Source organism: Poecile atricapillus, chromosome 1, assembly GCF_030490865.1.
Source record: "Poecile atricapillus isolate bPoeAtr1 chromosome 1, bPoeAtr1.hap1, whole genome shotgun sequence".
Taxonomy (NCBI): Eukaryota; Metazoa; Chordata; class Aves; order Passeriformes; family Paridae; genus Poecile; species Poecile atricapillus.
Genome location: NC_081249.1, coordinates 79,653,237 through 79,677,609, shown reverse-complemented (window position 1 = coordinate 79,677,609; position 24,373 = coordinate 79,653,237). Strand labels below are relative to the sequence as shown.

The window sequence follows — 24,373 nt, the reverse complement described above, 5'->3', positions numbered from 1 at the left end:
ATCTATGCAACTTTTGCTCATATTAGTAAATAGATCTTAAGTATCAGCATGGCCATGTGTGAAACTGTTCTCCTCAGTGCCAGTTTAAAATATGATGGTGATTTAAATGCTGCTTTCTGATCAGGTATTCACCATTTGTATAAGCATCAAATAAATGTTTCAGAAAAACATCATAAAATCATAGAATGTGCTAACTTAGAAAGGACCCATCAGGATCATCGAGTCCAGCTCCTGGCCCTGTGCAGGACACCCCAAGAAACATACCAAGTACCCGTTACTCAGTTTTTGCTGGAAATGACACAAATTTTGTCCAGTTTTCTGAGTTGTCCATAAATGAATCTTAAATTCAGTCACTTGGAGAGGATAGGAAGTGTATGGTCATATTTTATTTCCATTTAATACAGTGCATATCCTTTGGAAAAATGCCATCACGTGCTACATGCACAGATACAGGCACGGTGCAGTGAGGTATAGGATCCAAGCTCCTAAGCTAGGTTATTCTAAAAGAGGAAATTCTGGTTATTGATATCATGGGCACAGAGAGGAGGTTAGCTGCTAGGTGTTTCAACTTAGTTGTAAATTGTTTTATTGTCCTGTTGTCTTTGTGATACTTCAGCAGTCATCATTGCTGAGAATTGTTAGTATTGCTGTATCCTGGGTTTATAACTGAAACAGAAGAAGCAGAAGAGAGTGTATGTTGAGGAGCTGGTTAGAGGGAAGGAACTTGGACTTGTTCTTTCTGAAATATTTACTGCCTTTCACAGATTTTTTTATGGGCTCCAGGAGGGATTTGAATGAGGTGTTAGGTTGAAAACTGAACTGAGAGGCTGTTCCTTATGTAGGGGAAGATGGTATAAAGGAATTAACTGTTTGACAGCTGGACTTTGACTTTTGATGGATATTTTTTACGGGAGAGTGCGAATCCCCCTGCTCCTTTTTCCGCTGCTCCAAACAGAGGGTGTAGTGTGCAGAGGGTCGCTGCTCACTGTTCCATCCCTGTGCTGGGGGCAGGGGAATGAGGACTGTGTAGGGTTCTTCTGCTTCTGGGCTTCACAGGGAGCTGTGCCACGACGTGTTACTGTCACGGGTCCGTGTTGGGTGACTGCCCTGGGGACGTGGCAGGGAAGTGTGTGGGACCCAGGAGTATGTGTCTGAGCCATGACACCTCCTGGAGCTGCTCTCCCTGGGCTGGAGGTTGTGGTCAAGTCCTTACTCAGGGCTTGGTTTACAGGCACTGTCTGGCTTATAAAAAGCAATTATGGCAAGTATTTGCCCCTAGCTACCCTTGTGGGCTTGCAGAGAGAACTCAGCCAATAAATCATTACTCTTCAACATCAGCTTGTACCTTCCTCATAAGCCTGTTCCTGAGCTTGGCACCGGAAAAGAAAGAAAATAGCATTCAACCAAAGACTAGAGTTTTGTGTTGTGGTTTTATTTTTACTCTGAGAGTTCAGTTATTTTTACCTAACAAACAACATTATTACCCCTATAACTCTCTGCGTGTTGGCACGGGGGCTCTACAGTGCCGGTGTCTGACAGCTTGCTAATAATGCAGCGTGGTACGAGCACGTCCTGTGCCAGCAGCGATCACCGCGAGCAGGCGGCAGCGCGATGACAGCCTTGAGAAGCGGCAAGCGCAATCTGAGAGGTGACATCGGAGGGAATTTCCCAATTATTTCTGCTTCGTTAGGCTTCGGGTGACGGGAAGGTCGCGCAGCAAGCGCACTCCCACCCAGAAGGTGCAGGTCACCCCTTTCAGGCTTCTCAAAATGGTGCCTTTATAATTAGAGGATGTGATTTAGTTTTATTATATTTTTAAAAGATAATAAACTATTGACAGCTGAGGTTGCAGGCTGAATTTAGCCATAATCACAACCACAGATGCCTGTGTTTTCACACAAGTAACTGTACTCATTAAGTCTTCCTGTATAAACAGCTAAAACTCAGCACTAAATTGCCAAAAAGAAACCAAGACTTTTGAATACCAGCATGCTGCTGCCCAGGGTGTCTACTCAATGTATGGAATGGGCGTGGGGGGAGAGCGGAGAACAAAGAGTGATTAGGACAGCTTTTGTGGTGGTGATGCTGGCACTGAAGGATAGGATTAATCACAGAACATCCTGAATTGTAAAGGACTCACAAAGGATCATCAAGTCCAGCTCCTGACCCTGCAGAGGACACCCCAAGAGTCACACTGTGTGCCCAAGAGCATTGTCCAAATGCTCCTTGAGCTCTGTCAGGCTTGCTGCTGTGACCACTTCCCTGGGGAGCCTGTTCCAGTGCCCAGCCACCCTCTGGGTGAAGAACTTTTTCCTAATCTCCAACCCAAACCTACCCTGACTCCGCTTCAGGCCATTCCCCTGGGTCCTGTCATTGGTTACCAGAGAGAAGAGATCAGTGCCTGCCTTTTGCTTCCCCTGGTGAGGAATTTGTAGATTGCCACAAGATCTCCCCTCAGTCTCCTCTTATTTAATTAGTATCACTATTTCAGAAATAGGCTTCAGTGCTAAGCCAGGCATGCAGACTGATCTGTAGGTACTGGAGAGAGGCAGTCAAGACTGCCCAGCAGGCCCTTCTGTGTGTTTTACAGCAGAAATCTGGACTACAGGCTTAGGCAGGACACCCAGATTTACTTAGCCAAAACCAGACAAGATGACTTCCGTGCTCTGGAGTGTTTGGAATCATATCAACTGAAATATTAATACTGTTGCTATGACAGAATGGTGCTCCCGTGATATAGGTCTCATGAAATTACTGGGTGTGATTTTTTTCACCCTTAGATGTTTTAATGCAGAACTATCAAACAACTCCACTTAAGGTTGTATATTCTGGTGGTATCATTCCTGTGGAAAGGGCAGTGTGGAGCAAGAATGGAGACACAGTACCCTCTTGCAGACCCTTGTCCAGTGCCAGCCCTTTGCTTCCTCCTCAAGGATAAGAGGACAGAGCAAAAGCGAGCTGTTGGTGCTCAGAAGCTGCTGTCATGGTGTCTGAGTATTGAGAAAAGCAAGAAAATAGGTACATCCACTTGCAGCCCTGAGCACACACTCATTCAAGGGTCTATTTGGGCTCTAACTTGGCTTCTTACTCCTTCCATGTTGACCTGTTTGTCAGGGGAAAACAGTCCTTACAGAAACCAAACACTGTCAACCCAGAAACTACGTCTGCAAGGAGGATTTTCAGTTGGTGACATGCCTCAAAGTTATACAGAATCACAGAATCGTAGAATACCCTGAGTTGGAAGGGACCCACAAGGATCACCAAAGTCCAGCTCCTGGCCCTGCACAGGACACCCCCAAGAATCACACCATGTGCCTGAGAGCATTATCCAATATATCACTGTATAAAGTGAAGAGAGACTGAGTGGTTTTGCTGTAGTTTGCTGGGGTTTTTTCCATTAAAAAATCCAAGTTGGATTTTTGGGGGGTCAAAAATCAACATTTCAATTACTTCTTTGTTCTTTTAGAGAAGCAATCTAAATGCCTTTACTATAGCTTCCACTCCCCTGGGATGGACAACCCACTGAGACAGCTTCCTCTAGCAGTAGGTTTTGTCTCTGAGATTCTGTGAGAACTTGGATTACATCAAGGCATGAAGAGAGACTGTTAGACAGCACAGTGGGATCCTCAAATCCAAGCTCCTAGTTTTAGAGAAAAAATATTGAAATTAAAAACACTGTAATGAAAAGGTGTGAGTGAGTTGTGTTTGGGCTTTTTTTAAACAAACAAAAAAAACCTTCACCACTGCTGGAAAGTGAGAAAAGTACTTCCTTTGATGCCCAATTTTGTCAAAACCACTTGGGAGCAAGTCTATCACTAGTGCTGAGCAGTGTAGGAAGGTATGAATTAGCTTGATGCCAGGTAGGGTCTGGAAAACAGCCATATAAGATGAAAATTAAATTAAAATCACTGAAAGTAGGAACCTAAATTGTTCTTTAAATTATTTGTCCCCATCACTGTGTTGCAGGAACGTGTATGAAAAGTAACATTTTCCTTTTATCCTTCAAACTGGTAGAAAAGCACCTCAGAGGTGGGCATGAAGTGCTAAATGAGAAGTCCTGCAGATGCTACAGCTAGGAGCCAGATGTACCCAAAGCCATAGATGCTTATGTGTAGGACACCAAGTTGAACAAGCACTGATGAGCTCTCTGGATCCCATGCAGACACCTAAATTCAAGTGTCTTAGTCCCAAGATGACTCTCATCTGATGTTTCATGTGAAGAATCACTAATTTTTCAAACAGATCTGCTCCCCATAAAAGAAATTTGTATTTGTGTTCATCTCTTCTTCCCCAAGGAAAAAAAAAAACCAAACCAGCTCCTTACAGACATCTGAGTATTTCCAGAAACGTGTTCAATACATGTCAGTTCTGTCCAGCATTTTCCATATTTATGCCCTATGTATTTCCAGCATGACATGTCCTTTGTTTATGGTAGTATTACATGACCCACTCAGACATTTGGGAAAATAGAAGATGGTTGGAGATGGGGAGAGTCCATGTGTCTGGTTGGCATCTGTGCTGCTTCAGTATTTGTAGCCAGTGCTTCAGTCTTTCCCTGCTTGTGCATTTCTGTGTGTTTGACCTTCAGAAAACCAGTAAGCCCCTCTGTGCCTCTGTTCCCTGACTGTCCTATGGAAACATTGCTTCCTGTCCACACTGGCAGCCTGTTCTCTTTTTTTAATTAAATCTCTTTTTATTTTTTTCTGGTTAAGGAATTTCTCATTGTTTCCTGTGAGGTTGTGCTAGTATTATTCAGGGAAAAAAAGAATTAAGTGATATGTGTCCATTATCACTTTGATGGGTTCAGCAGCTTCTTGGCAAACCTGGTTTCAGGGAAAGAGCAATTTGGTTTTCTGTGGCTTGAAGTTTAACCACTGGAGAGTGCTTATGGGAGATGGGGGTGGTTTTCTGGGATTGTTTTTCCTCCCTTTGTCAAGTTGTGTACTGTGCAGGGCGCACTTTCTCCCAGGATGAGTTGACAAATACTCTGTCTAAAGCAATCTTGATGTATATCCAAACCTCTCTCCGAGCGAGGCCAAGCGCTTTGGCAGCTCCTTTCTGCACTGAGCATCTCCAGAGCTGAGAGCCCAGGCGCTGCTGAATGGGCCAGCACAGGGCCAGTGCTGATTAATGATGCAAACACAACCCCGAGCAGCAAAGCCTGAGCAAACAGGGCTGATGTCAGCCCTAGCAACAGATGGCAGAGCCCCTTTTTCCCGTGCTCCGCGGGCTGCTCCAGCACTCGGAGCGGGTGAATAAGGAACAATAAGGGTAGCACAGGGTTAACCACCGCTTCTATCAGCGCTTTTGTGCTGCCTTCGCTCTTTCACAGCAAAATGTCACCGGGTGAATTGATTATTTTTTGTTGTTGTTGTTTTGCTGTCCGGACGCAAGAGAAAAGTGGCCACAAGCAACTTTCAGCTCTTGGGGCCGCCTGGTAAAAGGGGCACAATAAACATCCTTCCCGCAAATGTGGAAAAAGCAATTGAAGGTGGAGCTGTTTTATAGAGGTTTCTGATGCTGTTGCAAATTGTTATGGGTCAGTTGCTATTTCTGACACTAACCTCAGCTGCTCAGGGTGGCTGGAAATGCCCGTGTTAATTACCATCAGGCTGAGGTCTTGTCTTGTAGACACAAGTTGTATTGCTTTAACTACACTGCTATCACTAAAGAGGTACAAATACCCCGAAGTGAATGCAGTTACAGCAGTATAAATGAGCTTGTTTATCTCATAATCTATGCTAGTATAAAGCACCTTTATACCCATATAATTGCACTCACTGGGGGTTGTGCCAGTATAAATGTTTTGGTACAGAAATCAGTAACTTGCCTACTTGGACGCTGTCTGGGGTCTGGCAGGCTGGAAGTGCTGTGCTGCAGCAGCCTCCATACTGAATACTCAGCTATTTTTGTTTTTAATCTATCATTCTTGTCTTGACCTAGAAATAAAAATTTAATGGAAAGTTGAATTTATGGCAGCAGCAGAAATAGGGGTCGCAGGTGCTATCTTCCCTCCTTGAACTCCAGTGGCTGGGGAATGAAGGAACCATCTGAGCCACGGGACAGGAGAAGTCCCTCCCTGCATAGAGACAGGCAAAGGGCCAGCCAGCAGACACTCCCAGAGAAATATCAGTGATGGGAAAGAGAGTGATGCAGCCTAAAAGAAGAGGCAGAGAGCTGCTTCACAGCTTTCTGGGGCTGCTCTAATGCAGGCCTAAAGCCATGCTGATAGCCCCAAATCCCACAGGACCTCCAGGGGTAAGAAACAATCTGCTTTTGCCTCCCTCATCTGCCTCATGGAGGTTTTTTTCTTAGGACATGGAGGTTGTCATTCCCCTTACCAAATTGTAGTGATCATCTGTAGACTGCCTTTATAGTGACTGGAGAGAGACATGCCTCTAAACTACATTCTAGCTCGTCTTAGCTTGGATATCTAATAAAAAACTCATATAAATCATGCTTAAGAGGAGCCTGCTTCTCTGCTTTGGCTGTACAAGGATGTTTGTCAGCTGGGTAGGATGCAAGTACATTGAGTCTTACCTGTCCTGGTTAAGCAGGGTCCTGTTCTGCTCCATGGCACCTGTGCTGGCCCATGGCTTGGAGAGAGGTTTTGGTGGTGTGGCTGCAGAAATATTACCGGCTCTTGGAAAACTCCATGTACTAAAAATGTGTTTGCTTTCATTTCTTTGTCCTTCTTCCTTTAACTGACAAGGCAAAACTACTTTGGGACATTGGGTGTCTTAATGAACTTTTAATTAATTGTTTTCTCATTTCACTTTTTAATGAAATGTTGTTGATTATTTCACTACTTCACACTGTGGCTACTTTGACTCATTTCTGCCTGCTCATACAAGCATTTCTTCTGGAATAGAAAAGGCCATCGTATCTCTCTGTGCACTCCTGGTTTTGGACCACCATCACCACTCTTTGAAGTAGCCACCAGGATTGCCCAGGTCCTCAACAATTCACTCAGCCCTGTCTGTCGCTGTTACCAGATATCATGATCCTTTTGAAAGCAGTGGGGTTTAGTTCCTGGGATCAGATCTATGGCTCTCCTGACTCTGATGGAGCCCCATCCCAGCTGCCAAGCAGTCTCCAGTCTCTGTTCCCAACTCCTGCATGTCTCCATGATTCCCTATAGAGTGACTCTTAGCTCAGTGTGCCTCGGTAGATATGGGCGGTTAAGAAGCTACCTGATAGTGATTTAAGATTTTAAAACATCTTAAATGTTTTAAAAACGTAATGCATTTACCTTTTGCTTCTGGTTGTTTCAGTTTCACCAAACACTACCTACAGCAGTTACAACCTGATCCTTTTGGATCCTGCAGGACCAGTTTCTAGATTTAGGGCTGTGCTATTAAAAACAAGTGCTAGTAAAAACAATACTGCAAGTAAAAAGAATAATTTGGGTGAGTGAGGAGGCCTAATTGATTCATCAAGGGTTATACAGCACAAACACTTCAAAGCATCCTCACAGGACCCTGCTGTGAAATGCCACTCAGCCTCCTGCCACAAGGAGCCCAAGGACCAAATGCTCTGCATATTTTAAGGAGGTGCTGCGTCTTAGCTTTAAAAACCCCAAAACTCATAGTTTTTCCATGCATAGAGACTCCATGTCAAGTATTTTTGCATTATTTTTACTTACATTTACCCATTATTTATCTCAAGAAGGACTCTCAAAATTGCTCAGATTCTTAAAACTTGAACCTGAGAGACTAAAGTGTTTTAAATGTGTTTCTGCTATGCACAGCACCAGTCATCAACATGTAGTTTTACTTTTATAGGATTCCTTACCTATAAAGTGGGAGAAATCGTTTTAACCCAAGACAGGGCTAACCTCATACCTCACACAAGCTTTTGGTGCTGAATTTATTGACATTTCTAGGGTACAATGCAATCTTTGTGTGCTAAATGTTGTTAAAGAACATGATTTTAAAGTTCTTAGGTTTGCCTGGAGTTTATTTTTTTTTAAATCATTTTAAGTGGTTGTTGAAAACTACCAAGTCACTGACGAATGAAGTTTTATTTCAAACTTGTTAAAACATACTGAAAACTACGGAAAACAGGTAACTCAGTGTTGTTTTGAGTCCCATGTTTGAGGCAGTTTTATTCCCTTCAGTACTGAATAACAAAATTGTAACCGATCTGTAAATCAACCCTTTGATGCAGTAAAACTGCCAGAAACCAAAACTGATCTGGCTCAAATGATAGACACTTACTCTGGCTGACAACTTATACATTTAATTGGAAGCTACAGCTTTTGAAATGAATTGGACAGGGTGAAATCATCACAGTCTCAGATGCAGACAATGACAGAAGCCAGTATGTTCAGTTCTCTTCACTGAGGCTTGTAACACAGAAAAAGCTGCTGATCTTACTAGATTGCAATTGAAGATATTTGCCCTTCACTGAATAATGAGCTTGCAATCACATTTTGCTGAAACAGGTTCTTTGTACAAATGAAACTTAAATCAGAAGGAAGTTAAATCTCATTTCTTACTCTTCGATCAAAACCTTCATGCTTGAGCGCCTTGTAGAGAGGAACATTAGGCTCACATTGCTGTAATCTTATTTGTTATTCAAGATATGCTTCTGATAGCTTAAACTACAGGGGGAGAAAAACCCCCAAAAAAACCCAACAACAACAAACCCACACCCATACAGCCTTAAAAATGGAAAATCTATTCATTTTCACCACTTTGCAAAGCCTTTCATTATAAAGGGAGAGCAAAGCAAGTAGAAAAGAACTGCATGCATCCGAAGTCACCAAATCTTTTCACTTGTTCCCAGGGCTCGGACAACAATGCCACTATGAAAATAGCACTGAGGAGCAAGAGCATGCTGGGTAATGAGATGCAAACGAGCACACCAAGCATCCCACTCTGCCTTGGAGCCTTTGTATCCAGTAGTGCAATAGCAACCAGCTTTTAAGTCATGATAAGTTAGCAGAGAATACATTTCACAATGGGTGTATGTATTATCTTCATGGTTCTCCTCAGCTTGTGGTCAGCAGGACAGTTAAACATGGCATCCATTTTAGTGAGAAGTTGCCTAGATTAAAACTAGCTGAAATGAGAGTGTCACAATTAATTGTAACAAACTCAGTGTGAGACCTTGCGAAGGGAGAAGGGCATTTTATTTAACTTGATCAGGAACTTGTTTTTCTTACACTCTCATACTCTGCACACCGAAGCATAGGTATCCAAGTGCTGTGGCAGAGATGGGAAACTGTTGTTCCCACTCCTGTGGGAAACTGAAGTCCTCACTGTGTGTCTTGGGTTCTTCACTTACAAGGAACTGAACAGGTCTTCTAAAACATTTAGGACTTAACAGGACTTTATATTGCAATTTGGTTTATTTCTGCTTCTGTAACTCATTGCTGACTCTCTTTGTCTCATCCTGGGTCTCTTTAAGGCCATCATTCGTCCTTTTCTTAGCATGATAGTTCAGGTGATGTGCTGGAACCTTGTTGCTCTCCTTCTGTTATCAAACCACAGATCTTCTGCTGACAGGTCAGTGCTGGGAAAGCATTATCAGAGCTGTGTGCCCAGATGTGAACAGCATGTTCCCCTTGGTTTAGCAGCATAGACCATTCCTTTAAACATGACTGTTGTTTCTTTGAGTGCTTTCACGCATACATGTTTCCATTCCTGTTTCATCCATATCCATCATATTTCTAAAAGGGACCTGTGGAAGAGGAAGGCATCCAAGGAGACTTGGATTTATGCAAAAGACTGAGCTGTTTCCCAAGGCTGGGGCACTGGGCTGGCTTCACAGGGAAAAGCAACTACTGTTCCTGTTCTAGTTTTGCTGTGCATTTTTGCTGTTTGTTACATGCTGAGCCACTAAATTGGGGGTCACACCTAATACTGTATTTTACCCTTTGATAACAGTTTATAAATCTGTGCTCAGAGAATCAAAAAAAGGACAAATTTTAGAAAATGCTTAGTGCTCTTATCGCTGAGCTTTATGATATTGTTAGTGAAGAACATCTTACAGAAGTATTTTTTTTTTCCTTTTAGGTCACACAAGACACTTTACAAAGAACATACCCATTATCCCAGTTTTATGGGAGGGGAAGCTGAAGCATGGAGACATTAAATGTCCCTTGTAAGGTTACAGACCAAGACAGAGGGTGAGCTGGAAATCTAACAGAGGTGTCTCAGTATGCTTTCTCAGGCAGGAGACCACCTTGGGAAAAGCAGAAGATCTTTACAGTGCTGAGTGTAAGCTGCATGTCACGAAAGAGGGCCATATATCTTTTCTGTGAGGCTTCTTTCCACAGCTCTGTGTTCTGCCTCCAAATCAGCAAGATCACCTTGCCAATGAATCATTTTCTTATTAGAGATGAAGATGAGATTGACTTGACCTGAGGAATCTGCAGGTAGCACACTCTCACCATTGTGCTTTACTGAGCTGGAGACAATTGATGGTCATGAGGGATTGGCACCTTCTTTTTTTTTTTTTTTTTTTTTGTAACACACTTGGGGAAAAAGCTGGTGTTGTTTTTGTGCTGTTGAGAACAGCACTTGGTTGAGGGAAAAATGCAAAATCACTTCTCTTTAAAAGGTAATGAGGGTGTGTAGACTGGAGAGGGGGAAGGGGAACTGACACAGCTGCACCCTCACACCCTCCGCACCTCCTCCACAATTGAGAAGGGAAAATACCAGGACTTCATCATGCTGTGACCTATGCATATCTTATACAAAGGCATACATTGGAGGCTTTTTCTATTATTCTTTTTTCCTTCTTCTGACATAATATATTAGAAAAAGAGATTGAACAAGGATTCATGATGTATACAGGTCCAAGGTGCATAATATTTGCCCCTTTCCACTGAAAGTGACAGCACCACCACCCTTGCCACAGATATTGTATGTCTTCATTCCTGCAAACAGTGAAATTAATCAGCATAAATTATATCCAGAGTCTAGTTAGGCTTAGTTGTTGCTTTTGCAGAATTATGAGGCATTATGAGGCCTTTGTGCACAAAAAAATTAAAGAAAATTGTTTAATGATGATGTGTGCTGGTTACTAAGCTAGCCACCAGTTAGATAATACATTTATAGCTATTTTTGCCTCTAATAATGATATGCTAATTATAACCCAAATAGAATTCTGTAATTTCTCTCTGAAAATGGAAGAGATGCAGAGAGATGTTATAATCTGTGCTGAGGCATCGTATTAGCAATTAGGTTTTTAGGTGGCACTGTGCTTCTGAAAGGAAGAAAGCAAAAGATATGAATAGCTGTTTCCTATTCTTACATATTTGTTTGAGCCTAAATAAAGGATTTGAACTTGGAAACCTTCTTATCTTACAAAGCAGGAACTTATCTGTGAAGTGTTTCAGAAGAACTAAGTGCCCGTGGGACAGTCCCTCAAGGGCATTTGCTCAGCTGTTCCAGAGCATCACAGCCTTAAGAGATGACTCAGGCAGCAGTGACAGCATAGAGGAATTGCTCATCAGCTGTGCTACAGGGGCCAGTGCAGCTTGAGCATGTTGAATACTATCTTATAAATATTGCAGCTATGCACTGCAGACTGTGTTAGCAATCTTAAGGGTAGGTCCTGAGGGATCGTTTTAGACGGACAGGTATTTTGGGTTGCATCTTTGAGTTTTATCCCACCGGAGTTCAAGAAGCACATCACTGTGAGATGCCTGGAGCCATTTGCAGTCCAAAGTGACCATAGTCAGGTGGTGACTGTGGTTTGATATAGCAACCTTTGCAAACCTTACTCTGCTGTCTGCAGCAAGTTTGTATTTGGCTTCTTCCAGGCTAAACACAACTCACTTCCATCACTCTTATATCAAGTAAGAATAACTATGATAATTTCTCCTCCAGATATATGAAAGAGTTGGCACCTTAAATACAACCCCTGTAGCAAGTAACTACTGAGGGGTATTATAAAATCTAAGATTTAAGCCATGCAGCTGGGAGATAACAAATAAAATGTCAGCAGCACAGAGCAGGAAGACAGGGTGAAGAAATAAGCCTTGCAGTCACAGAACTATTTGTCTGACCTCTGTCAACCGCAAGGCTTTCAAAGTACTTTGAAGGACAGTATAATTAAAAACATGAAAATAAATAGAAAGTGAGATAAAAGTGCTCATGGGTTTACCAGAAGTAAATCGTATCAGCCTATCTTGATGTCATGGGTAAGATAAATGATGTTCTAAGAAATACTTTGTATGTCATCTACGTGGACTTCAGTAATGCATTTGATACGGTTGCAGTGCAGAATTTATGAGGCACAAGGACGCGGAGATTAATTGTTGAATTGATATTGCGTATGGGCATGGCTAAAGAGGAAATAAAAATGATGAGTCTTGAATAAGGAATTTGCATGCTGAAGGGCATACATTAACAGATTATCTCAAGTATTGGCTAGACAAATGATCTTATTTGGTCATTTCTTCAGTGATGTTGGCTTCAAAAGAGGGAGTTTGCTCTCATCTGGGGTTGGAAGGCATCATCCAAATGGGAAGGTTTGGTGAAAAGAAAAAAAAAAAACAAACAACAAAGAAAGGATCTGTGGAAGTTTGAAGAGTAGAAATTCATTAATGAAGTAAACTAAACAGTGTATTTGAGGACCAATACAAGATTGCTTCTCCCTGCTAGATGCATCCACAGGAATCAGTAGTTAAGGTGCTCTAGTGTGGCTGTGTAGATGTTATCTGGAGCGCAGTGTTCTCCATCCATCAGGGTTAGGAGGGATGAAGGTTGGAACTGTAATGCAGGAATGGTAACAGCAAATTTGTTAGGTGAAAGGGAGCTAATACAGCTTATTTTGTTTAGTTGACCAAAATGAAGGTGCAAATTGTTCATAAATGCAGACTGGAAACCAGGGTATTCAACAGTCATGTGTACAAAAACCTTCCAGAAGGAATACACAGAACAGAAAACCTGGCCACTCCACAAGTGGAGAAGAATATTTAGAAAAGAAGTGTCTTTGCCTGCAGATCCTTGGGACTGCACTGGCTGAGTTTTAAAGAATGAAAGGGAGTCCCTCTAAGTCCTGTTTTACAAGCAGAACAGACTGGCACACCATATTGTCACTTTAAACATATTCTAGGAACTAAAAAAGAGCCAGAATCTGCCTTTAAAGGAAAGCATAATCCAAAATCTTCATTGAAGTGAATGTTTGCTGTGCATTTTGTTCAGAGTTTTGATATTTTCAGCAATAAGCTGACGGAACTCTTTAATGAGAGACAGAAGGGACAACGAAAGAAGAACAAAAAGGTTTTGCTTCAGCTTTTCCTTTTTTTTTTTTTTTCCTGCCCTGACATAACCATGCATTAGAAAATGTAACTGTTTTTAAAAAGCAATCATTTTTTATACCTAGCTTGTTTCAAAAAGGTCGTTCCACTCTCATTGTCACCTCAGGAAAAACAATAAAGCAGCAGTCCTCCACGTAATTGCACAGGCTCGCCTGGTGGGTTCTCTTTCTTGTTCAATGAAGTATCATTCATTTAGATCAGAATACAGTCTTTCTAAATTAGAGGTTTACATGTGTAATTATATAAAATGATATGTTTGTTTACATCTCCAAGTAAAATGCACGTAGTTTTCTATCATTTATCTTTGAAATTCAATTTTGCTTTGTCGATCCCTAATTTATTGCAGGAGATGAATGTGCTGTTAGAGTGTTTACAATGCCTCTCACTGCCTGTGGATAATAGAATTACCCTGGTTATTGCTATTCATTTCGACATTTCTATGGTTAGGAATACACGATAGTTTTACGTTCCTGAATATATGGTGCAAATCCTTACGCTGTTTATTGTGGCTGCCCTTTTTTGTTTTATCCATCTAAAGACTTAAATTTACTTTCAAAGAGTAGTGGGACAGTTGACAGCTGATGGCTGTATTTCTCAGCAGCTGCATACTCTCTTCTGGGTTCATAATTGTGTGGAAAGGCTGTTTCGTACCTTTGTGTGTCATGTTAATAAATATTGTGGATTTCTAGTAAACCCGTAAACTCACATATGAATTTCTGCCAATTCAACCCTGGGGCTTTGGTCAATGAGCAGTGTGCATAACCAGTCACTGAATTTATGGAACATTTTTGTAAAAGCAGTGTTTGTTTTAGTTACTCAGTTTGTCTGTTTAGCTGGTTGGGTTAAAAGACCTGTATTTCTAGCAAACAATCTCAAGGCATTATTTTTCCAAGCAGAGCTTTCAAGGGTAACTCTACAGAATGTTTCCTTTAATATCTTCTTGCAGTTTTCTTTCTGTATACTTGTTCCTTACAGTGCTTGAGAAGGGCAGACTGGGAAGGGCATCCTCTTTAGACTGTCACAGGATAGGAGCAGTGTTGCAGGATGCTCAGAGCATCTCACAGGGCACAAGAACTGTGAGAAAGGTGTCGAATTTTATCCTCTTGTTTCCATTTCAAAACTGTACTCTTCGAAAATGAGAATCAGTGTCTGAATGAAGTTAAAGTTTCCCTCATCACCTAGGGAGTAGAAATCTTTCTGATTAGACCTCAGCTAATCCATCCAGACCATCTCTGTGTGTCTCTGCGCTGCAGGACATATATGGCCCTATGTTGCCTGGAAGTCCTAGGCAAAGGTCCTGACTCCACTGTGAATGTGAAAGGTGTAAAGCGTGTACTGCTATGACTTGGAGCCAGGCACTGTCTTCTGAGCTTCTGTTTAACCCTGCTTAATAACCTGAATCCCCTGTTACACTTCAAATTCATCCATCCCCCATCTGTATTTTCTTATTAAATAGTTTTTATGAATATGCAGAGCAGGAAAAAAAATACTGGACAGTAAAACATGCAGTAAATTGTATCCTATTAATTTTTTGCCAGGGAAGGGGATGATGTTGCTTTCTTTCTCAGCTTCCTATCTCTATGAAGACACTCAGCCTTCATCTTTAAACAGAGAAATTTATTTGGCTTCTTTTACTTTATGCTGCTTATTACATGTCTTTCACTTTTTTCATATTTCACATAAACAAAGTTTGAGAATGAAAAATCAATAAAGGAGTTCTTCAGAATTCCATTTTTAAAAAATAAATATTCCTTATACTATAAAATTTGCAGCACTTCCAGAGATAGCAGTAAAATATGCTGTCTCTCCATACCAGATTCTGTTATCTTTTAAGCAGTACTTCAGGAAACAGCTCAGGTAAGGTTATCCATCCACAGGTTGAATGAAAATAATTTAATTTCATAAGGAGAAGGCTATTGAACTCTCCTTGGCTTCACAGCCATATTAGGGAAATTCAATCTGTGTCAGAAAATAGCCTGTGGCAAACTAATTTTTGGTCCCTAAGTGCCACAGTACTGAAAAATATGTGAATTTCTTCTGAGTCAAGGGTCAGTTCAGTTACTATCACACCTACAGCTGTGAGCTGTTCTGGATGTGTAGGGAATAAGCATCAGAAAAAGCAAACCCAGAGCAGAGCTTCCCTCTGTGTAATACTGTTCAAACTTTCCAGTGCTTCAAGATTTCCTCTGCCACAGCCTTTGCATTCAACAGCCCTTTATGAATTTTTCTTCTGTGGCTAAGTCCACAGAAAAAAATTGAATTAATTAATTCCTTTGTTTGCAACAGAAATAGTTCAAGTAATGCATATATATGGAAAGAATGAACATCAGTAAACCTGAGAGGTAAATATACCTCTGTAAATATGTGCGTTTTAGGATAACTTTTAATACTCAACTTACGGGGTAGATGCAAAATGTCACACACATGCATATACATAGTCTAATATTTGACTGTACATACAGAATATATGTAAGTATTTGTATAGCACTGTCTGTCTACTTCAGCACACACAGGCACACAGAGGTTTTATTTCTGTGAGCACCCTTCTGTCAAATGAGAGCTAACTGAAGGCAGAGCATGGATTAAATCCTTCACTTTGATCATGATCAAATTCTAAATAAAAAAAAACTTAAAAAATTATAAAGCATTAGTCATACTGTTGAATTTGTAACTATTACTGATTTTATGTCACGTTCATACAGAAACACATGTGCATTCACCCACACACATACCTGGCATTACTCGTATGACATCAGACCAATCACCAAGCTCCTGTTTGCCTATTAGTTTTATTTCTCCATTTGCACTGTAGTAACTGCAGGCTTCACTAACTGCAAGTGCAAAGTATCTCAGGTGGGTTTTGATCTTTAACTGAACGTTTCCCTTCTTCATCACATCTCAGTGTGCTAAAAGCACTATCCCAAGCATCAATACTAAGTGTTGCTCAAATGTCTCGATCACACATCTAAGCCATTATAATGGGTGGGTTTTTTGTAAGATGATGCATTGGCTGAAGTTTGTATAGGATGATGTATTGGCTAAATTGTCAGGATTTCTTTGTGTTGGTCCTGTTCTTTCTGCTGTGTCACTAAGGCTGCATCTAAGCACTAAGGCAGGTCTGTCTTTTTACCCACCCTACGTCTCTGGTTGCCCCGTCAACATCATAAAGTGATGGGATGGGAACACTGCCATTTCTTCTCCATCTACATGATAGATTTCCTTTTACAGGGGAATGATTTGGCATGATCTTATCCAGTGTTCAGTGGGGTTTTGATAGGATGTTCCTCTGTCAGTTTCAGCTGGGACTTGTGACTGTGTCCTGCAGTATTATGGGACATGTTGTGTAGAGTGAGCATGTTCACCTTCCAGCATTTTCAAACTCCGTAACAGGAGTAGAATAATAATTATTCATTGGTTAAGATGGGAAAAAATACTTCAACAGCAAAAGTGACAGGTGTCATAGAAAGGCAGGTTGTATAAGACCTCCAAGGTCTTATGTAGTAAGCTATCTCAAAGCTGAAATATTTGGTCAAACAGTGTTTTGGAGTTTCACAAAACGACTCATGTCATCTGAGGAACAGATGTGCCAGGATGAAGAGAGAGATGCCTTAACTCAAAAAATCAAAGAAAAGTATGAAATTCTGTGAGCAGAATGGCATAACCTTGTTTGTAACCGAGTGGTTTTACTGTAGATAACTTCTCCATTGAATAAAATTTTCCTCTTTACTTTTCTGGATGTTCTTAAAGATGACAGTTATAAATATCTCCTGCCCTTAGCAGGACCATGATGTTTCCCTGCAAATTTGAGAGAAACTACTTGAGAGGTGTACAACAGCTTCTGAAGCTTGTTAGTGGTTTTGACTATTTTTTGATAAATGTGTGCCATATTTCCCAGCTGGCTTTGCAGAGTTGTCCATATGGCTGTGTCCATAAGAGCTACAGCACATACTAAAGAAAGGAAAAAAAGGAAGGGTCATTTTTTATCACTGTCCTCTTGTGATTTTCTCATAGCCAGGAGTGCAGCCTGACATAATTTCCTGGGGTTTATTTTTCTCTGTGAGTTATTTTCTTTAGATAATGCCTTTACACCATAACCGAGTATGACAATTTAATACACTTAGATAAGAACTAAACCTGGGATATAGTCTCTTGTGCAAAGTCAAGTTTTTCTCGGTTGCCCCAGTGTCTGGAAAAATAAAGTTCTACATCCTACTAAATATTGCTATTATGTATCTGTGACATGGAGTAGTAAACACAGGAGGGAGGAACACAGTAAGGTTTTCATAAAACCCAGGAAATTAATTTCTTTGAGACTGATCTGGTAAAGCTGTGGGTAGTCTTAGACATAACTGGCTTTTTTTTTTTTTTTTTTTTCAGTTCTGATGATTACTCTTCATAATTTCTTGAAATAGTTTTGTAACCTGAAAGAACCATACTTGTATCCCTACCAATACATTACAATAATTCAATAAATATTAATATCAAGTAACCGAGACTTGATTTTATGCGTATATTATGTTTTGAGCAGTAGTGTCAGACAGCATGATCTGTCCCTGAGGTAGGAATGGATGTGACAGTGAGCAGCCAGGATACTGCAATGGGGCCATCATGGGTGTCAGGAGGGACAGAGAACAGGAGAGGAAAATAAAAGCCTCATGACTTCACACATGTAGGAACAGTTATTTCTACACATTAATTTAATCACCTGACAGAACTACCCAGAATGGGTGTTGTATGCTGTCTTTAAAGCAAAAACAAGCAGTTGTGATGGTTTGCAATCAACTTACTTCACGATCAGGTCTGCAGAACTGATGGTGATGATCTGCTACCTGCCCCCTTTAGCATCAGCTGTTAAATCTGAGTGATAAGTCTCCTGTGACCTGCTACATTTTAAATACAGGGAATTGTGTTGTAGAGACTTGCTATGGGTTCATATATCTCTCTTAGAAGAAAATTCAGATCCTAAGGTACTCTTACAGTTATTGCAGTCAAAAAGGCTCTACATTAAACAAAGGAAAACAAAAAACCTCCTTTATGATAACAGTAGTTTTGTGAGGAGGAGCAGTAGTAGTAGTAGTTTTAGTTTTACCAATGAAAGACAAGTACTGTTCATTCTGAGTTCATGATACTAAGTTTCAAATGTTAGCTCTTGGTCTTCAAAAGGAATGTGAATCTCTCTGCCTGAAGAAGATTATGAGAACAGAGACCTTCTATAATTTACAGCTAGAGAGCTCTTGTTTAAGAAGAAAGTAGGTAGAGTCCACAATAGCACATTAGGAATAAAGGAAGTGGAAGATAATATAAAAATTATTATATTGCTTAATCTGATTAGGTTGTCCTTGATAAATATCCATAGTGGCCATGCGTATGATGAATCTTTATCAAATTTGAAATCTTTACTTTATCAATTTATTTGGGCTGAACTTCTTCCAAAATTAGTAATTTCTTGCCTGTATCTTTGAGTTCTTTTCATACATGGGGGGGATCCTGTGCGAATGTCACCAATTTATCATCTGTGCTGTCATTTCTGTTCAAACTCATGCAGTGAGTAGATGGATGTCTCCCATATGGTGTAACAGTTTTGAATACTTACAACTGCTTGATGCAGGCAATACCAGGTTTGTTTTTTTAGCTTTTTGCCAGGACCAGCTTCTTCCATATAATTGTAATGATCCACTCTTAATTTCTGTGGCCTCCCCATGGGTGTCACTTCTGTGGTCTGATGTATCTTGTAACAAGTCTGAAATCCCGGAAGCAGAGTGCACTTCCCTTTGTGCAGGTCATCCCATCACTTCAAGTAATACCTCTCCCCTTCTCACCAAAGTGGGTAAACAGATTCCTCCAAGGACAAGGCGATAACATATGAGGAGCTGTAGCTGTAGAAGCCTTCTAGGGCTAGAAGTCTTACGTAGATGTTGCTGATGGGGTATTTTAAGAATTCAGGATCATCATGGATTTGTGTTTAGATGCTTGGCTAGTCTGATTAATTCAATAAGTAGAATAGCTAATTCAGGAAGAATTTATTTTCTTGTTTCCCTCGATAATCCTAAAGATGACAAATTCTTGAGAACAGCTTGGCCCACTAGCATTGTCTCCAAAATCAGCTTTTTCTTTAGGAAAAGTTGGTCTATCAAAAAACAAGCACATAATGCATTTTCCCATCCAGAGAAATGTTTTGTATGAGGGAAAACCCAAATCTGCCCTTTAAATCTCTATTAAGAACTAAATAAAAACTAGGCTGTGTTCCTAGAAGGTATGCATCACTTTTCTTGAGGGAACTTTGGAAGTGTTTCCTTTCTTTTTCTGTGGTATAAATCTCACAAGAGTTTAAACATTCATGGAAGTACATTGCTTTTAATAAAAGGTATCTCAATCATCCTCATGTAAAAAGGTACTTTATGTTAAAGACTCAATTTGAGCATGGAACAAATTGATGAAATTATAGTACAAAACCTTTAATGCATTAGAATTATTACATTTGGAAATCATTATGTATACAAGTAGTTATTACAGAAATAACCTTCTTTGTCAAGTATTCTTGGTGTGGAAGTAATCAGCATCCTATCCCATTAATTGTTTGAGAACTCTGAAATCTTTAATGAGGTTTTTTGCAGAAGAATTTCAGTCAAATGCAAATGATTCATTGAAACTCTTAATCATAAGACAAATAGTGATTCTTTAGTGAGTTTTTTTTATTCACTGTAATAAGTGTAGCGTGTTAACTATAGACATACAGTTAACTGTTTCTCAGTTACTTTCCTCACAGCATTTTTCTTTCAAGATTCATTGCTGGTCAGAAAGCGATAATGGTTGGACTAAGAAATAAAATGCTTGACAAATATCAAGAGATCTGTGTCTGATATGGTTTCAAGCAGATTGTTTTCCCTTTGAGTGTTGTTTTAAAAATTAATTTTTATTCAGGTTGAAAAAGATATATATTTTTCAATGGCTATTGACAATCAAATATCATCCTTTTTTCACAGGTCTGATTACTACAACATCAAGAAAATTGGATCGGGAGCAGCAAGCAGAACATTTTTTAGAGGTAAGTTTAAGTGGAAAATATATGTTAAGAGCTTAGCTGATTTTTGTAGTTTAAAATCATTTCCTCCTGTTCCAGGAGAGTGGTATTCTCCTTTCTCTTCATTTACAAGAGACTCATACAAAGCTGGGAATTGCCTGATTATACAGAAGAAATAAAACATTTTGCAATTCGCAAGCACAGGAAAAAATTGAACAAAAACTGAACATTTGTTTTCCACCTCTAACCTACTTCAGTTAAGTCTTTTATTGTAGCTCTTAAATTGTTTGTGACAGAAATTTAGAATATCCGAGCAAAATATTTTTTAAAAATATGTGGAATGACCCCAACCCTGCCAAAATTTTCAGTCTCTCAGATTAAACCGGTTTAAATTTTGCACCTTGGATCTAATGTGCAAACTGATTTGGATTAAAGCAAACTTTGAACTTTTTCACATTCACCGCATTTTCAGAATGAATGATTTTTTTTTTTTTAGCTTTCGCTTACTGGGACTGTTAACAACAATTTTCAAGTTAAAAATCGCCTTCCAAAAAAGAGCATCTAAACCATTCCATTGGCCCTTGTGATGAATGTTTCTCTTTATAAGGAGCTCACATGTGTTGGATATGGAGTGATATACTTGTAAACTACTGGTTTATGCCACATGTGTTTTCTTTCACATTGCTGTACACCATGCTGTGGGGTTTTTTTTTTTCCCTTTGGGTAAAAGTTCCTTGACTGTGTTCTTTTATCTATTTGTGGATTAAGGAATTCTTGTTTCCTGTTGGTACAAGTAAAAAGAACCATATTGTACCACATAATCAATCATCTCTACTATGTATTTTAGGAAATGCTCTTCAAATCCATACAAGCTAAAAAACATCTGGACACAACAGCTCCCAATGCAATCACTATCTGACAGCAAAGTGTAGTAAAATATATATTAGAATATTCATTAGGTTTTTTATTTGCTTGAAATCACAAATTATTTTGGTTGGTGCAGAAGACAGAAGACAAGGGTTGATTATTACTATATGCAGGTTTGGGTTGGCATTTTTTATTGATAATTCACTGTAGAGTCTTACACGTTCCAGGTCATAAATAAATGGAGAGAAATACAAGGATTTTTCCCTTTTTAGGATTTAAGTTGTAAAGTTGGTAAAGTAATCATGTATTCCAACAACTTCAAGCTTTCCAGTTTATACTGTCCGAAAAGATCACAAATGGAATGAAAGGGGCATTGATTTTGAAATGTGTCTGTTGATGAGAATCTTGGGTCTGTAAGTCTGCTTTGCAGGGAAGGACCAGGTAATCCTGGTGGACAGCATTTTAGCTCAACATGAAACACAGGAAGTTCCATCTGCATATGAGGAAAAAACTACTTTTATGTGAGGGTGACAGAGCACTAGAGCAGGTTGCACAGAGAGATTGTGGAGTGTGTCTGTCTGGAGATACTCAAAACCTGCCTGGCTGTGATCCTACACAGCCAGCTGTAGGTGAACCTCCTTGAGCAGGGATTGGACTAGATGAGCTCCACAGGTCCCTTCCAACATCACCTATTCTGTGCTTCCATAATTCTGTAATTCTGTGATTTATGTGTCTGCCTCAGAGATCTCAGTGAAACATGCCAAATACACATTTTCCAAAGGATTCCCAAACAGATGGGGAAGTGCTACTATTAATAGCGAGAAGAAAACAAATTACTTACAGGAATTTAGATTTAGTCATCAATATAAGTTAATCTGTTCTTTCCCCTGTATTGCATGTTGCTTGAAAAAATAGCAATCTTAAAGATTTTAGGGGCTGAAGATGCAGTAGAGGGAAATTTGTGTCTTACACTGCTCCAAGGCTTGTGAATGGGGAGTGGAGGGCAGGCTGCGGAGAAGGGAAACAAAGGAGCAGGGTGTCCTGCAGAAGTGCAGATATCACCACATTGTAAAGCCCACCTGGGAACAATGAGTGGGAAGGGGAATTGGATTCTGGTGGAGACACAGCCCCGGTGGTCAAATTGCCCCTTTGAGCTGCTGCTGAAACCTTGCCCATCGCTGGCTCCCGGGAGGCGCGTTCCTGCCGCACATCCGCGCACAGGCTGGGATCCAGAGGCAGGCTGGTCAAGCTGTGCTTGTTCTTGTGGCAAACTGAGAAACGTTTTCTAAAATGCCTGTCTGTCTCTGCGTAATTAACCCCCTGGGGATGCCTTAATTGCCGAGACAGCCGTGGTTTCCCAGTAGTACAGTGTTTCCCTTCCGGCTCTGTTTCATACCCTTCTTCCAGGAGTCTGTCTGGTGTAAAGGAGTGCAAACTTGGCTGCCTTTGAAAGGCTCTGATTAGTACTTGACCTAGCAACCCTTGCTCCCTTTGCCCAGTGTCTGTGTGAGCCACTGACAGACCTTTCCTGGATACAACTTTTAATTATTTATAATAAGCCTTCCTTTGACAGAGACACTATACCCTGTAAGTACCTGCCAGTATTTACTTAGCAAATTTCATTATTAACAGTATTTCCACTTCTTTCACCAAAGCTGTTAGGAAAATGAAGTGATATAAGATAGCAGATGTTAGTCACTGTAGCTGTGTGTAGTGCCAGGCCACCTCTTGTGATGGCTTAGAGTTGTTCTTCTGGAGTTGCCTGTCCCTGTCTATAACAGAGGAAACATGAATTATCAGCAAGGACTGGATGTGTATTTTTAAAGCTTCCATGCTTAGGAAAGGTGAATCTAAGTGACTTTCCTTGTAAGTTGCATGAGAATTCTGTTGCAAAGTATTGAGGTAAGATGTGCATTTCTTATTCATTCCTCCTTTAATGGTCTTGTTTAGATGAATGGACCTGTGTCCATATGGAATTTTTTAATGGTACCTCAGGCTGCTGACACAGAACTTACACTTACCAAGGAGTATGTTCCAAAGTGAGTGCAAAAACATGTCTAGACCCTGATCCAAAAGATGGGTGAAGAAGTCAGAAATTGACTTCTCTTTATAATCACTGAGATTTTCTATTTGCTTTGGCGATATTTTTGGGTACTGTTTATTTGTTTGTTTGTTTTGAAAGGAGGGGATAAAAAAAGAATTGCTTCTCCTAGGTTTTTTATTGATTGTGGCATTGTCAATGGCTTTTTTTTAAGCTTCCAAGTTGAGGGCTTAATTTTTTTCTGACACATTTATAATGCCTTGCAAAGCTGCAACTTGTATTCAGTGCTTGTTATCAGGTAGAATTTTGCTGCTAAGGTTTAAATTGGATGTCGCTGGATTTTATACAGAATGGTCTCTTGTTTTAGTGGATTCTTATTAATGCAGTGGTTCTGCCTGAAATGGGAGGAAAATGACCACCTGATTACATTACTTTCTCACATGAAGCAAGACAAAAGCATTTGTTCTATTTCACAGACTTTCTCAAATATTTTGTAGTTAGGAACAAGTATTTAAGTAACAATCTGAAAGAGGAAAGGTAATCCTGAGAGCTTTGCAAGTGAATGAGAATAGTGGTATTTCCAAGAGAGGTGCAAGTTTATTCTCCTCCAGTAATTGAATACATCATCCTCTTCTTTTCTTCTTTTACTTCCTCCTTCTTCAAGACATGTCTTATCTTGTAATAATTTCTATGTTAACACTTCATATTCTCTTCTCATGTTATGCTAATTTACTAAAAAGAAGAATCTAGAAGTGGAGAATGTTAGTGGACTTTGAGCTATGGAGTAAAAACCCTCACAAAAACAGTCTCATTTTTTTTTTCCACTGATAGTTTCTGTAGATGCCTCCTAATGCTGCTTGACAGTTTTACAAACTCTAGTGGTTTTGCTACGTGATTTTATTTAAACAGCTCTGGGAGTGGCGGAGGTTCCACAATAAGCATAAAAATTAAACCATTTCATGCAGGATCTGCACCCTTGCATGGTGTGAGCTTCTTCTGAGATGCCTAGAACATGAATAGTTCCTGGTCTGCTTTCCAGTGTACATAGGCAACTTGATGGAGGAGGATTGTTGAATCCAGGCTGCAGCTCATTGACTTGTGCATTCAGTCCAGAAAGTGGATCTGAGCACGTTTTCTTGCCCTGAGCACTTCCTAAACAACTCTG

At 40.2% G+C, this 24,373-nt stretch overlaps 1 protein-coding gene across 1 annotated transcript in view; it reads left to right on the top strand.

The window, feature by feature from the left end:
• Positions 1-24,373, top strand: part of FAT3 (FAT atypical cadherin 3) — a 398,795-nt gene that overhangs the window by 243,694 nt on the left and 130,728 nt on the right. Inside the window, exon 5 of the mRNA XM_058828676.1 lies at positions 20,263-20,324. Within this exon, the coding sequence (XP_058684659.1) occupies positions 20,263-20,324 (62 nt within the window). The remainder of the gene's footprint in view (positions 1-20,262; positions 20,325-24,373) is intronic.